The sequence below is a fragment of the Pelodiscus sinensis genome, chromosome 2, assembly GCF_049634645.1.
Source record: "Pelodiscus sinensis isolate JC-2024 chromosome 2, ASM4963464v1, whole genome shotgun sequence".
Taxonomy (NCBI): Eukaryota; Metazoa; Chordata; order Testudines; family Trionychidae; genus Pelodiscus; species Pelodiscus sinensis.
The window spans coordinates 27,090,050-27,105,354 of record NC_134712.1 but is presented as its reverse complement, the minus strand read 5'-3'; the positions used below and the strand labels follow the sequence as shown (position 1 = coordinate 27,105,354).

General features: G+C 44.1%; 1 protein-coding gene across 3 annotated transcripts in view; it reads right to left on the bottom strand.

Moving 5' to 3' along the window:
- Positions 1-15,305, bottom strand: part of CSMD3 (CUB and Sushi multiple domains 3) — a 1,183,531-nt gene that overhangs the window by 143,133 nt on the left and 1,025,093 nt on the right. For all 3 annotated transcript variants that reach the window (XM_075920204.1, XM_075920205.1, XM_075920206.1), the window contains 3 exons: positions 10,328-10,516; positions 9,825-9,971; positions 3,649-3,837 (listed from right to left, as the gene is read on the bottom strand). In XM_075920204.1, the coding sequence (XP_075776319.1) occupies positions 3,649-3,837; positions 9,825-9,971; positions 10,328-10,516 (525 nt within the window). The remainder of the gene's footprint in view (positions 1-3,648; positions 3,838-9,824; positions 9,972-10,327; positions 10,517-15,305) is intronic.

The window sequence follows — 15,305 nt, the reverse complement described above, 5'->3', positions numbered from 1 at the left end:
GCAGTCCTGGCTTGGAGTGTGTTCAAAAATAGAAACTCTATTTATTTAACAAAACTGGGGGAGACTGGGAAAAGGAGGTGGGAGAGTGGAAGAGAGAGGGTGGGAGAGGGGAGAGCAACTAAAATGATCAGGGGTTTGGAACAGGTCCTATATGAAGAGAGGTTAAAGAGACTGGGACTCACTGGACCACCTTGATTTTCATGCAAACCTGCTCCTGGGTTTGCATGTGGCCTTTGGTGGCCAGGCTGGCAGCTATCTTGCCCTAGACGGCCACTTTCCTGTGCCTCGTGTAGAGGTCGTGGACATTGGAGGTATCTCCCAAACCTGGATGAGGTCCATGATCTCCGCACTAGATGAGGCGGACGCCCGCCTCTTGCAGCTCTGGGCAGGCTCCTGGGAGCTGCCAGCCTGGTCCCAGGAAGAGGCGAAGGGCTGGGTGGCAGCGGGTGACTGGCCCGTGCAGTGCCAGGTGCAGGGTCTGCTGGCTGGGTGCTGGCAGACTTGCAGCTGGCACAAGCACCGTAGCCAGACCATGCCCCTTTAAGGGCTCCGGGGCTGGGAGGGGGGCAGAAGAGTTTCCTTGGTTTGGCCCAGAATGGCCACCAGGGCAAGCTGGGAAGGGCTAGCCTCCCACTAGTTCGAATTAAGTGGCTACACAGCCCTTAATTCGAACTATTTAAATTAAACTAGGTGTTAGACGCTCAGCCAGGGTGCACCAAGCTTTGTTAAGCCCCCGGCATTGTCCACATATTCACTCTGCTGATACCATTATTGGACCTAACCAAGTGAGTTATAAGATCAAGAACACATATTCCTGTGCATCCAGAAATATAATTTATGCTATCATGTGCCGAAAGTGTCCGTCTGCTATGTACATTGGACAAACGTCTCAGACACTTCGCCAAAGGATCAATGCCCACAAAACAGATATTAGACAGGATCACAAAGAAAAAACAGTTTCTTGCCAGTTCAACCAGAAAGGACATTGTCTCAACGACTTAATTACCTGCATCCTGCTTCAAAAGCCTTTTAAAACTGCACTTGAAAGGGAATCCTCTGAACTGTTATTCATGCTAAAATTCGACACTTTACGCTGGGGGGGCGGGCGCTTAACAAATACTCTAGTTATCTTACCCATTACAAAGATAGCTTCCCCAATTATCACCTCTAATATCATTAGCTCACAGACATTTACCTCTACCCCCCCCCCCCGCATCCCCTTCTGTTCTGAAATTTGATTTGTCCTTTTCATATGTGTTCATTTTTTTAATTGTATCCTTTGGTATATATGGTTGTGACCATTTTCTTCCACTATTTGATCTGAGGAAGTGGGTCTGGCCCACGAAAGCTCATCATCTAATAAACCATCTTGTTAGTCTTTAAAGTGCTACATAGTCCTATATTTTGTTTCAGCTACCCTACACTAACACGGCTACATTTGTATCAGTAATCATGGATAGAGTATTGGCAACAATGGAAGAGGGTAACTTAGAAAATCCACAATGAAGAATTGTGAAATTCTTCTGGAGATTTGGATTCATATGCCCCTTGTGTTATAAGTGGTAATGTGTTTGGTGGCATACTTCTGATTCTTCATAGATATTTATATAAATAAGGTGTTGTTATAATTTGTCACAGTTTGACTTGAAAGACAATGAGCCTAGCTCTGATAAGCATACTATAAATGGAAGAGAAGGTAGGGCAAGAGACAGGGCCATGATCTTATTATCTATCCTCACCAACCAGCATAGCTGGCTCTCCAGGGGGGTGAGTACAGGCTGCACATCCTTAAGAAAGTAGCGGGACTGTGTATATTCTTCCTGTGTGCCAGGGAGCTCTGAAAAATATGATCGATTAAACAGAGAAGCTGTAGCTAGTGTTATAAAGATAGTGCTGCTACTCCATGGAACAGTGTGAAAAGCATAATACTGCTCTGAGTAAATACTGATGATTACAGACCATTAGAGAAGCTTGTTGACTATGTTTGTTATCTATGGGCCATTAATGCAAATTCACTAGAATTAATGAGTTCAGCTTTACTATAGCAATGCTTTGCCCCAGTGAAGAGCATGTAGTGATGTTCAGGAAATGCACTACAGCAGCTCATCTTCTTGATACTCTGGCCAAAGCCTAACCAGCAACAACTACTTCTAGGGCTGCATGGGCAGGATGTACATTCTCTGGTGGCATGTGAGTTGCAGTCACATAACACTGCTGCAACTACCTTCTACAAACAGGGAATTGTTTGAAGTAGATATACCCAAGAGGCAAATCAAGTCCATAATGTGCATTATGGTTAACCTGCCTTAAATGCTTAGTTATAATTCACTGGCATTTAATTAACATATAAATGGCATTAAAATTTAGGACACAGCAACAGAGGGTACAATGAACAAATACCAAGAAATGCAACAATTTCTGTTATTAAACTATATAAAATATATAGTTATTAAAAGCAACTCATATTTTCATTTAGCAGATTTCAATATTTTCATATATATATATATATATATATATATATATATATATATATATATATATATACTGCATAATATAAACAGAACTCTCTTACATTTCAAACATTTTCAGTTGAAGGGTTTAGGTCACCAAAACTACTTGTGGAAAATTAACATGGAACAAACTTAAATTTCATTTCTCTCCATAGGTAACTATGGACAAAGTACAGTGTCTGCATGCATTTAAGAGGCTAAAGTACTTGGGTACCACATCCCTAATGAATGTCTGTCACCTCTGTATTTATGTATCTAATACAGTCTGAGACCCTTAAATGAATAGTAAAATAGAATTATCATTTTGTCCAAGTTTATATATCCGAATAATATAAATTCCTTGCTTTTAAAGAAAAAAACAGTATAAACAGAACATTTAATGTTTCCTAAATATTCCTAATAGTTTGCTATACAATACGATAAATGTCACTGATACAATAGCATTCCTCTTAAGAAAATACATGCTGCAAATCAATTTGTTAACTACACAGCCATTTCTATTTTCTTATTAAGGAAACGTAAGTATTTTGATATGCTATTTCAAAGACTGTAGATGCTAAATATAATGTTAATCTGAAGAGTTTTGTCTCAAATAATTAAAAATCAATGTGAGTCTCAAAATATTAAGCTAGACTTCAAAATCATTACTTTTTTTTTAATCCATTTGCTTTTCACTAGAAATCTTATGAGTGCTAGCACTTTCTGTTTCTTTATATTTGGTGGATCATGAATAAGCATGAATAAATATGAAATAGTTATTTGGCACTTCTAATATTAATTCAAGAAGAAATATCTAACACTGAGAAATGTGGAAAAAAACACTAATTGTTGGTTTCAGTTGCAAGTGAAGATTCAAGTGAGATTACATTTTATCTAGTTCAATCTGCTCACAACTATACAAAATGTGATACATCTGAAGTCATACAATCAATAGTTGCTAACCTTCGATTCTGTTACCATAGTTGATGTATTGTATTTAACTTTGTAGGGCTGTATTGGCAGGAAGATTTTGGTTCCCATTAATTTTTTTTATATTATATTTGATTTATTTTAAGTCAGAAATATAGATGGTCTAAATCAGAAGAGAAAAAATAGTCTGCTAAAATGAGTAACTTAATCTGGGATTAAACGTATTTACCTTGACAAGCTGGGACTGGTGCATCCCATGCATGATATCCATACGGAGATTTCCTGCATACAGCAGTACTTTTCCCAACAAGCCTAAATCCTCGATCGCAAGCCCAACGAACCATACTGTTTAGCTGTCCACCTGTTTGACTGACAATGAATCCATGTGGAGGGGACTCTGGAGTGCTACAATAAAGAGCTTGGGGGAAAAACAAACAAAAAACATTTTTCTCACTTTTATAATTTTTTATAGCCAAATCTCAGGCTTTTATTCAGTTTCTACACTAATAATACCTGGATTCTTTGAGCATTGTGTAACAACTGAGAAGAGACATGAAGATCCTGATTCTGGCATCCTTATTTACATTCAATAGCATGTTATTCAGAAAGTAAAGGTTGTGGATAAAACTTAGTAAAGACTTCAGTATTTATTTCCCAGAGGGCAAATGGGCTCAGTAGAACAACTACCATTATAACAATTTCTTTACTGAGCAATGTAAAACCAATATTTTTGTTCCATATTTTTAAGAATTAAATTGTTTTACTATTTACTACATGCCCTTAATAAATCAAAACCAACAAGTATGTAGGCCAAAGATTTTCTGTTTCAGATAACTGTATTTTTTTCTGTTCACAAAAACAATTCTTTATACAAAAGTCAACAATTTAGGAACTAAAAGAGAATTATTAAAAATTGCTGTAGCACAATCTTAACTGTACTTTTGATGCCCTCAATGAATTTGCATGAGTTACTTACCTCTTCAAATTTCTCTAAAAGCCAGAAATCCTAGAGGATATACAAAATGTTCAAGATAGGGGAAGTATCTCTATAGATCTATATAAGTGTGGGGGAGGGGGAAAGGAGGGAGGCAGAGTAATAAGGGATTAATAATCTGATTGGATTTTTGGCCCAGAATCTTAAAGATAATGAAGTGGTTAAGAAGTTATGTATCATTCTTGTACACTTTTAATTTGTTTGTTTTACATTATAAGAGGAGATGCAAAGAACCCGCCAAGTTTGGCATAAGCACGAAAAGGTTGAGGAGAGATAGGTTTGCTCTCTATAAATACAGCAAAGGGATAAATGCCAAGCAGGAGGAGTAGTTATTTAAGTTAAGTGATGTAGAAACTGTAGAAACCATTTCATATTTAGCTAGAAGCCATCTTGTATAACAGAAACCATTTCAGCTTTTCCCTCTCGCACGTAGACCAGAGTGAACTTTCTGTCACCCCGTGAGAAGAGGCCTACAGCATGGGCTATTGGAATGTGTTAATTGGGCTAGTTCAGACAGGAGAGGTACTCCCTTGTACCTGTCCGCCATCTTGTTGATAAGGCTTTGTTTTTCCTAGTTTAATTGATGATTTCTGTAATTGGATGCCCTGACGTCAGACTGTTTGGTTAAGGGTATAAAGATACCAGGATTGATTGTATTAGCCAGCCTTACTGGGACCGGCTTTGCTGGGACCACGTTTGGCTCACTTTGCTTTACTGATCAATAAAGCTGTCTGTTTAGCCACGTAAACTGAGTGAAGCCTTTGCTTCGACAGTGACTATGTGGACACAAGAACAAGAATTGATCATCAAGTTTAGGCTTGAAATAAAACAAAGGTTTCTAACCATCGGAGGAGAGAATTTCTTGAAAAGACTTCCAAGGAGATCAGTGGGGGCAAAACCCCTAATTGGCTTCAGGACTGAGCTTGTTTTGTTTGAAGAATCATATGCTGAGCCTAGTGGCCTTCTGGGTAAAGCTAAGAGACTCTTAATGAACCTTTGATCCCTAGGCACTTTGGCATCCATCATCTCTTAACTTGGGGGTGGAGCTACACAGGGATGTCACAGCTTTAAAAAGTCCAATCCTAAGCAAACAGAGGAGCTAGCAAACAGTAGCAGTTAACAGGGGATTTTGGCAAGGGAGTTTAGAGGGGGAGTGTGTGTAGGGAAGCTAAATATACACAACATTAACTAAATTTAAGGCAATAAACATCACCACACATAAAAAACAGAACAATAGAGGAAAGAGCTTCAGGAATTAAAAGAGAACACAGTAGAAGTCTAACAGCAGAGAAGAGTCTATCCAGTTTATTACCATCATGTAGCATGTCTGGACAGGAGGCATATGTATGCATTTGGTGTAAGGAGCACCTGGCGGTCAGAGACTATGTATGGGCTTTGGAGACCAGAGTGGCAGAATTGAAGGAGGTAATTGAGAGAGGCACACAGAGGAAACTTTCCAGGACACAGTCCCGGTCTGACAGCATCTGTGTTGTTTAGGAAGGTGAAAGTGCAGGAAAGGAGAACATCAAATTGGAGCAGAGGGAAGCAGTCCCATGTTTGAAAACCTCCTTCCAGATGATATTGTGGTAAAGATGATCTTCAACTTTGGATATCTCTCCAAGGGTATGTCTACACTACCACCCTAGTTCGAACTAGGGTGGTAATGTAGGCAACCGGAGTTGCAAATGAAGCCCGGGATTTGGAGTCCGCACTAGCGGACATTTAAAAATGGCGGCGCCCGGCGAGATGCAAATGAAGCCTGGGAAATTCAAATCCCGAGCTTCATTTGCAACTCCGGTTGCCTACATTACCACCCTAGTTCAAACTAGGGTGGTAGTGTAGACATACCCCAAGAGAGGGAACTCCAGTTATTAGGAAGAGACAGACAATACTTATGGGAAATTCCATTTTTACTGATTGGTAGGTTTGCGATGACCTGGAGAATCACATGGTGACTTGTCTCTGGGTGAGAAGGTTGTTGATCAAGATGTATGTGTAGAGCTGGGGAGAAGCTGGTGATCATGATACACATAGATAACAATGGCATAGGAAAGGAAAATAGAGAGATCCTGGATGCCAAATTTAGATTGCTAGGTAAGAGATTGAAGACCAGGATCACCATGTTAGCATTCTGTGAAATCCCTCTAGATACATGTTCAGGGATAGTCAGATAGTAAGAACTGCAGGGTTTTAATGCGTGGATTAGACATTGGTGTAGGGAGTAGGAGGTCTATATTCATTAGGAATGGAGGAAACGTTAGGGAAAGGGGGAAGCATGTACAGGAAGGATGGGCTCCACCTAAACAATAAAGAAATCAGATTGCTCGCACTTAAAATTAAAAAGGTTGCAGAGAATTTTTTTCCTTTAAGAGTTAAAGTAAAGCCACAAGGTGCAGAGGAGCACATGGTTCGGACAGAGACATTGCTTAAGGGAGGATCTATTAATAGAGAGTCTCTGTGTCCTACTAAGGAGGGGAGGAAGAAAGATAAAATACAGCTAGAATTGGATGAGATTCAGTCAAATAAAAACAATTACGTCACAATAAAGCAGACAGCTGAAAAATGACAATTTCTTTAGAGCTCATATAGAAATGCTAGAAGTCTAAATAATAAGATGGGTGAACTAGAATGCCCCATATTATATAAGGATATTGATATAAAAAGCATAATAGAAATTGGTGAAATAATGACAATCAATGTGACACAATAATATTAGGATACAAAATATATTGAAAGGATAGAACACCTCATGCTGGTGGGTGAGTGGTACTATATGTGAAAGAAAAGATAATATTAATTAAGTAAAAATCTTAAATGAACCAAATTGTACCATAGAATCTCCTTGGATATTTATTCCATGTTTAAATAATAAGAATATAAAAGTAGGGCTATACTACTGACCGTCTGACCAGGAAGCTGATATTGACTATGAAATGATGATGGTGATTAGAGAGGCTATAACAATGTCAGAATAGTGAACAGAATGTTGAGAATTAGCAAGAAAGGAATAGATAATAAGACAGAAAATATCATATTGCCTGTATATGTATGCCCATTGTGGGTATGTCTACACTACCCTCCTATTTCGAACTAGGAGGGTAATGTAGGCATACCGCAATTGCAAATGAAGCCCAGGATTTGAATTTCCCGGGCTTCATTTGCATAAGCAGGGCGCTGCCATTTTTAAATCCCTGCTCGTTTGAACCCCATGCCGCGCGGCTAGATGCGGCACGAACTAGGTAGTTCGAACTAGGCTTCCTAGTTCTAACTACCGTTACTCCTCGTTGCCACCGCTTGCTCCCCCGCTAGGGCCTGGCGGGAGTGCCGCTCAGCTGGGAGCAGTGCAGCGCGCCATGGAGTGGGAGGGAGTGGAAGGGGGGCGGGGTGAGGTGCCATGCAGGGAGGGGAAGGGGGTAGGGCTGGCCGGAAGGGGGATGGGAAGCAGAGCTGGGGGGGAATCAGGGGCTGTAGGGGAGGATGGGGGGACCCGGAGGAAGGGGGAAGGGAAGCAGTGCTGGCGGGGAGTGTCCGGGGGGGCAGTGGGGCTGGCCAGCAGGAAGAGAGGGTGGGAAGCAGAGCTGAGGGGGGGAATCGGGGGCTGTGGGGCTGGACAGGAGGAGGGGGGCGGAAAACAGACCTGGCGGGGGAGGGAGTGTGCAGCCACGAGCCGCGGGGCCCGGCTTAGCACTGCTCAGGTGGGCCTGATGGGACAGGAAGGGGGGTGGGGTGGTGACGTACACGGCCAGGGGGCGGGGCTGTGTACATCAGCTCCCTCCCTTCCTCCTCCTGCCGTGGCGCTGAGAGGTGCGCCCCTCAGCCGGGCCACCATGGGGGGGGGGGCGGTGACGTAGACAGCCCCGCCTCCTGGCCATGTATGTCACTTTCCCACCCCTCCTCTCCTGCGGCAGCATGGCTGAGCGCACAACACTCAGCCGAGCTGCCATGGAGGGAGGGAAAGGGGGCAGGGCAGTGACGTACACAGCCAGGGGGCGGGGCCATGTACGTCACCGCCCCTTTCCCCTTCCACTGTGGCACTCAGCTGAGCGCTGCGCCCCTCAGCTGGGCCGCTGGGGGAGCCAGCAGCACAAGAGGCTGTTTGGGCTCCCCCGGGATGGAAGGGGAAGGGAGGGCGGTAATGTACATGTCCCTGGCCCCAGTCATGTACTTCACCGCCCCACACAGCCAAGCACAACAGTGTGGAGGAAGGAGTAGGGGAAGGGGGCGGGGAGAGACAGAGGGGAGATAGAGGCAGGAGGAAGAGAGGAGAAAGAAAGAGACGGAGAGAGAGGCAGGAGGTGGAGGAGAGCTGAGAGGGGGGGGGAGGCAATAGGAAGAGAGAGAGACAGAGCGAGAGAGCTCAGGAGAGAAGACCTGAAAATACCATTTTATGACGGGCTAATTGGCTAGTTATCAATAATACAAAATAAAAAAAACCCAAAACCTTATGAGAAACCCTTGATTTGATGTGATATGTCTATTGTATGTAATTGTAATATTAAGTGTTAGGTTTCAATCTCAACTCTCAGTTGACAACCTTTTAATTATAGCAGGGAAATAGAATATTTTAACTTTCACTGTGATACATTCATTGTTCTTCTCTACCTGCAAACTATTCTATTATATATAGGATGCATTTTTACTTTTTTTAAATATTTTGAACTTAAGGGAACAAACACCCCAAATCACTGCATATCTTCATACTTAGCAAACTTTGGGCTGCAACTTCAATTAAATGACAAGATGCTAAAATTAATTCTGTGTGGATAAGTGTTCCAATAACTTCATGGTTATTCAGCATTACTAATTCTCAGGAATTTATTAGTATTCCTTTCCCTGAAAGGGTTAATGTTGTCACATTACACCAGGATGCCACAAGAATGGATAGAATGGCTTGATAGCAGAAGCTGATTTGGTACACCTACCTTTCTTTTCATTTTATCTTTATTCATTTTGTTGACAAATAACAGTGTCCAGGACTGGAAGTTTAACTAACTTGATACTTGCTGTCAGAAAGTGGTAGCAATATTTACCATATTTGGGGTCTAACCACCGTATAGGCAAGATCATAGTTCTTTTACTTACCGCCTCCCCCCCCCCCCCATCGTACACATTTCAGGCATTATCTGGCACTTTGTTGGCAGTTAAATGTAGATTTTAACTAGATTTCAGACATTAAGAAACTGCTTATGTTGAGTATCTGTCATACTATTTTAAATAAGATATACATTTTATAAAGATATTTTATGCAGATTCAGAATTATCTGGTTCATATAGAAAACAAATCTGATTTTCTTTTTAGTTTTGGATGCTTAGTGCCCAATGAAGTAGATTACACTATCCTTGTACATACATATATACTTTCTACATTACTGTTGTAAGCAGATTGAGAAAGACACTTTTGATTTACATACCTATGTATCTTATCCTGAAACCTTGTTTGTTGGTGCCGTGATCTGCTGACCACCGGAGAAACACTTCATGGCCATTACTGGATATATTTAGAGAGGATGAATAATCTCCACTTAGGGAAATAAGCAATGGACTATGACTATTTGGTCCTTGACACAGGAGGAGAAAAATATAATAAAAAGATTAAAATTAGACATGTACAAAATGTTCCTTGAGTAATGGCAAATGAAATAGATTTAACAGTGATCTTTACATTAACCACATGCTACATATTGTTGACTGGCTAATAATAGATAATTAAATAATATAGCACAGTCAAACTGATCAGTAATTTAATACAATCAGTAAAAGCAATACAATCTAATATCACTACTTATCTCCAAATAATGACTTACTTAGACAAAAAAGAGTACCGTATTTTGATTCTATGTGTGAATGGCGGGGGAGGGACTGGGGTGACAAGGCATAAATATAAAAGCAGCAAAGCTGTGTATTCTGTAGTTACCATCAAACACCTCAAGTATATCAAATTCCTTTTCTGTCTGGAAGAATTCAAAGAACATGCTGATATTATAACCCTTTTCCACAGTAATGGTCCAAGCACACATTTGGAGGTTTGGGTAGCTGTCAGGGTAGCCTGGGCTCAATATGACTCCTGTTGAATCCAGACGCATTTCATTGGCTGGGCACAGAACTAGGAAACACAGAATATTTCAGAAATTCTAATTACCACTATAAATATAATTTTGTAGCACTGAAATAATTTTTCTACATTTTAAAAAGCTGCATTACTCATTTTATTTTTATGAATATGGAACAAGAGCACACAATTGAGAGATAGCAGATAAATGCAATGTTATCTAATGTTTCCTACAAAATATAGTGCTATGGAAAATAAACATACTAATACTAAGGAATTACAGAATAATGGTTTTTATTCTCCTTACATTATCTGGAAAACCTTTGTTCTTTCAGACTGAACATTAAGGGCATGTCTACACTAGGGAGTTATTTCAAAATACCTCCCCTTATTTTGATATAACAAGGTGAGCGTCCATACTACCAGGCCTGTTATTTCAAAATCAGTGGGTTGTTATTTCAAAATAGTAGCTTTTGCTTCTGAAGAGGAATAGTGCTATTCAAAATTGTTATTTTGGGAGTTATTATTTTGAAATAACTTATTTTGAAATAACTCATTAGTGTAGATGTACTCTACATTGAAATACTCCAAAACAGCTGATTTTGAAATAGAGCATCTATATAGCAAGTGCCCATTGAAATAGTACTGAGATATTTTGAAATAGAGCATCCACACTCATTGGATGCTGAATCGCATTTAAGGCCACTTGGAAGCACTTTAGGCAGGGCATCAAGACAGCACTCACTTCCGACAGCTGCTGCCTGAGGCTATCTGAGGCTCGTGAATAAAGGGACTCCCACTATACAGCTGTGTCTCAAGCTGTTCTCCTTTGCCTGCTGTGGTTTCCCTTGTGGACACCACAGCACTACTGCCGTGGAGCCAGACCTGCCTCCAAGTAGTTGACAGCTCTTATATTGCATGCTGCACCTCCTGCTGCAGTTTCTGCATGCTGTCCTCGTGACCCTGACGGAACAGGACTTGCAACTCTCCAGGTGCTTCTCATGCAGTTTGACCTCACTCGCCTTCCCCTGCACTCTGTGCACCTCCGCTTCTGGTGACTGGACACCAGCTCCAACTGGTGGAACCAGATCATCATGGAGCAGTGAGATGACCAGCAGTGGCTCCAGAATTTCCACATGCGGAAGGACACCTTCACGGAGTTGTGTGAGTGGCATGCTCGTGCCCTCATGTGATGGGACACCCGCATGAGACCTGCCATCTCCCTCCAGAAGTGGGTTGCCACAGCCATCTGGAAGCTTGACAAGCTGGACAGCTACTGATTCATTGGGAACCAGTTCAGCATGGGGAGATCGAGCATCGGGGCCATGGGGTATGGCGCTCTCATCCTATTGTCCCAGGAGGATGGTGAATTGCTAGAATGGGGTCCCACCAGGGTCAGGGATGTAGAGATACCAATGTGCATTGTAGAGGACCCAGCCTACCCTCTGATACCCTGACTGATGAAGCCCTAAACGATACACCTTGACCCCCATCAAGGAACATTTTAAGGCCAGGCTTAGAAGGGACTGCATTGTTGTGGAGGGCATCTTTGATTATCTGAAAGGGAGATTCTGTTGCTTTCTCACCTGGCTGGACCTTGGCAAGTGAAACATCCTGCAAGTGGTGATTGCATGATGTATCCTCCACAATCTTTCTGAACATAAGGGGGAGATATTCCTGCCAAGGAGGGGAGCAGAGGTGGAGCAACTTGGCAGGGCCTTTTAGCAGCCATGTACTGCTGTCATCCGGTAGGCCCATCGGGAAGCTGTATGCATCCAGGAGGCCCTGAGGGAGAGTTTCATCCAGGGTCAGCTGAGAGACTCTTGCCTGGGCCTCCCCACAACAGGCCTTTGCAGTAGCCCAGTGCACCTTTCCTCCCCCTGCCCTCCCTTCTCACCTTCCTTCTCCCTTCTTCTCCCCTACAGACACAATAAATCACCTTTTGTTTTGAAATATTGTTTTAATTGAGGTAAATGTAACTGTGGAGGGACTAGGGAAAGAAAGGTGGAAGGAGAGAGGTGATAAGGGAAGGAGGAGGGGAGAGAGGCTCAGGGATGGGGCTGAGACTGGTATCTGCCTCACACGATCCCACCTCTTGTGTGGGGCCCTCAGCAGTCCTTGGAGTCTAGGGAATAAGGTGGGGAGGACAAGAGCATGATCAGGATTGGGATCAGGAGCAGCAGTGGTAGCAGGAGTGACCACCAGGTGATCAAGGACGGTGGTGAAAGCCATGCACATGTTTCAGCCCTGCTTCAGCTCCTGCCAGGTGTTGCACTGCAGCTGCAGACTCCAGTCCTGTTGGTCCAGGGAGTGCTGCAGTGCTCACAGAGTGGCAATGTGCTCTCTCTGGAGGGCCTCATAGGATCATCTGCACCTGTGGGTCATGTGGGGACAGGAGAATGGCACAGGAAGTGTAGAAAGCACCCCTCTTGCAAGTGGTCCAGCTGTGTAGAACAAAGAGAAGATCAGCCATCTCGGGACACACCGTACATAAAGCCTAGCCCTCATCTCTGAGCTGAGACAAAAGGTCTTGGGTCAAAGGAAGGTGATGTGCTTTGAGCAAGGTCATGTATGGCCTAGAGCAGGGGTTCTTAATCTTTTTAACTTCACACATCCCCTGAAAGTGAACTTCATGTTCACACCCCCTTGGGCGCCATTTTATGCACAGCCTAACCCTGCCCTCTCACCTGACAGGAAGCTAAGGGGCGTGGCTAGGACTATAAGAACTCTGCCAGGGAGCTCAGTCTGGGCCCAGCCTCTGAGGGAGACAGAGGTCTGCCCAGGTCTCCTGGCTGACGAGGCTGAGACCTGGCCCGGGCCTCCCACAGCCGCCTTCCCTCAGGCCAGCAAAGGCTTCTCTGTCTGGGCCACCGAGGCCTGGCCAAGCCAGCCAGCAGGGCTACCCTGACCTAGAGGAACCCAAGGCTCTACTGGTGCCTGGCAATTTGGAGAACCGGACTGAGCTGAAGGCCCAGCTGAACCCCGAGGCCTGCCTGAACCCGGGGACCTTGCGAACCAGCTGGATGCTGGACGCAGCTGTCTGAGATAATTCCCAAGTCTGATGGCGCTGTGGGGTGAGTGAACCCCATTACAATGCCTAAATGAATAATATGAGCTTTTTACTTTGAACCTTTTCCTAACAAATGTATGTAATATTTGAAGATGAAAGTCGGCAACGCTCATGTACTGTTACTGTAGTGTGTTGTCACATAGGCCTGATTGATTCGCACTGCTATTTTAGTGTGCCGATCTCTAGAAGTTAATAAGAAATTAATGTTTATAATTTTAATTCATAATATTAATTATGAAGAAATCTAAACTTTAGAATTTTATCCAGTGAGAAGGTAATTGTGATACATTTTCTGGGAGGCACCTCACACTTCCCCTGTATCCCCTTCACACTTCCCCTGGGGAGCTGCACCTCACTGGTTAAGAACCCTTGGCCTAGACAATGGACCCTTTCCTACAGGGGCACTGATGTCCAAAAGGGAAGTATCACTACCTCCATATTCCAGGGACAAGCAGGTATGGGAAAGTGCTGGCCAGACTGGGAACCCGCGGGCAGGAGAGGGGCCATGGCACAGCTGAGTTTCCCCACATGCCACACACATGCCAGGTCCTGCAGTGGCAACATCCTGCAGGGAGAGGGCTTGTAACCCTGCCCACTAGAGGAGAGGGCAGGGCATTGTGGAGAGGCGTGTGTGAGTAGCAGATGCTTCTCCACCTCACTGCATTGTCCCTGGGAGTGGCTGCTGCCCCAAGTGTGAGGGAATACCGTGTGCCATGTACAGCACAGCTGTGTGTGTCCATACTAGCTTTCTTCTAGTATCTTCTAGTATCCCACCTCAATGTCAGGAGTAAGGCCAGTCTCTCCAGACACAATGTGAGAAAGCACAAGAGTCCTCTGTTACAGCCTCCTGGGGCTGTGTGCCCCTCACTGGCGCTGCATGTGCACCCATGTTCACAGGCTGCTGCGTGATCCCCAAGCCAAGAAGGATGAGCAAGGAACACGCAGCTGCTCCGCCCACCACCTCCACCCATGTGTGTCTAGGGAAATCAATGGCACTCACCTGATGGGCCTTCCACTGCTTTGGACTATGCCTGGAAGATATCCTGGGTGGGGGTACCAGCTCCAGGGTGAACAAGACCTCCTGGCTGGTGGACATCAAAATGTTGCTGCAACCTCCAGTTCCTTCTCCTCCTCCTCCTCCACACTGGTTCTGACCCTTCAGGAGGACAACAATGGGCGTCTTCTGCCCTGAGTCCACAAGAACGTGACCATAGGATACGGTGGAGCTTGGCATAATATTGGCAGGTATGGGGTGCTGCCCTGGAGTGGTAGTTGTGCTCCCTGACCTTGGCATAGGCCTGCCTCAGCTCCTTGACTTTCATGTGCACCTGCTCCTGGGTATGCATGTGGCCCTTGTTGCCCAGGATATCGGCCATCTGGCTGTAGACATCTGCATTCCTGCATTTGGTGCGGAGATCCTGGAAGTTTGCCTCCTCTCCCTGGACCTCAACGAGGTCCAGGATCTTTTCCACAGACCAGGAAGGCGCACACCTCTTTCATCCCTGGGCAGGGTCCTGGGAGCTGACTGCCAGCTCTCTTGCAGCTGTGCAGGGCTCAGTGGGAGCAACGAAGTCACTCATGGTGGCTGCAAAAACTGTGCAAGCTTCTGCTCTGTGGCTCAGGTATGTCAAGGCCTGCCTTGAGCCACAAGCCCTTTCCCCTGTGGCTGCACCTTTAAAGCCTGCAGGGGAAGTAGGACTGCAGAGTTCTGATGAGTATAGACAGAGTGGCCAATGGGGCACCTGTGGGAAGGCCTCATATTTCAAAATAATT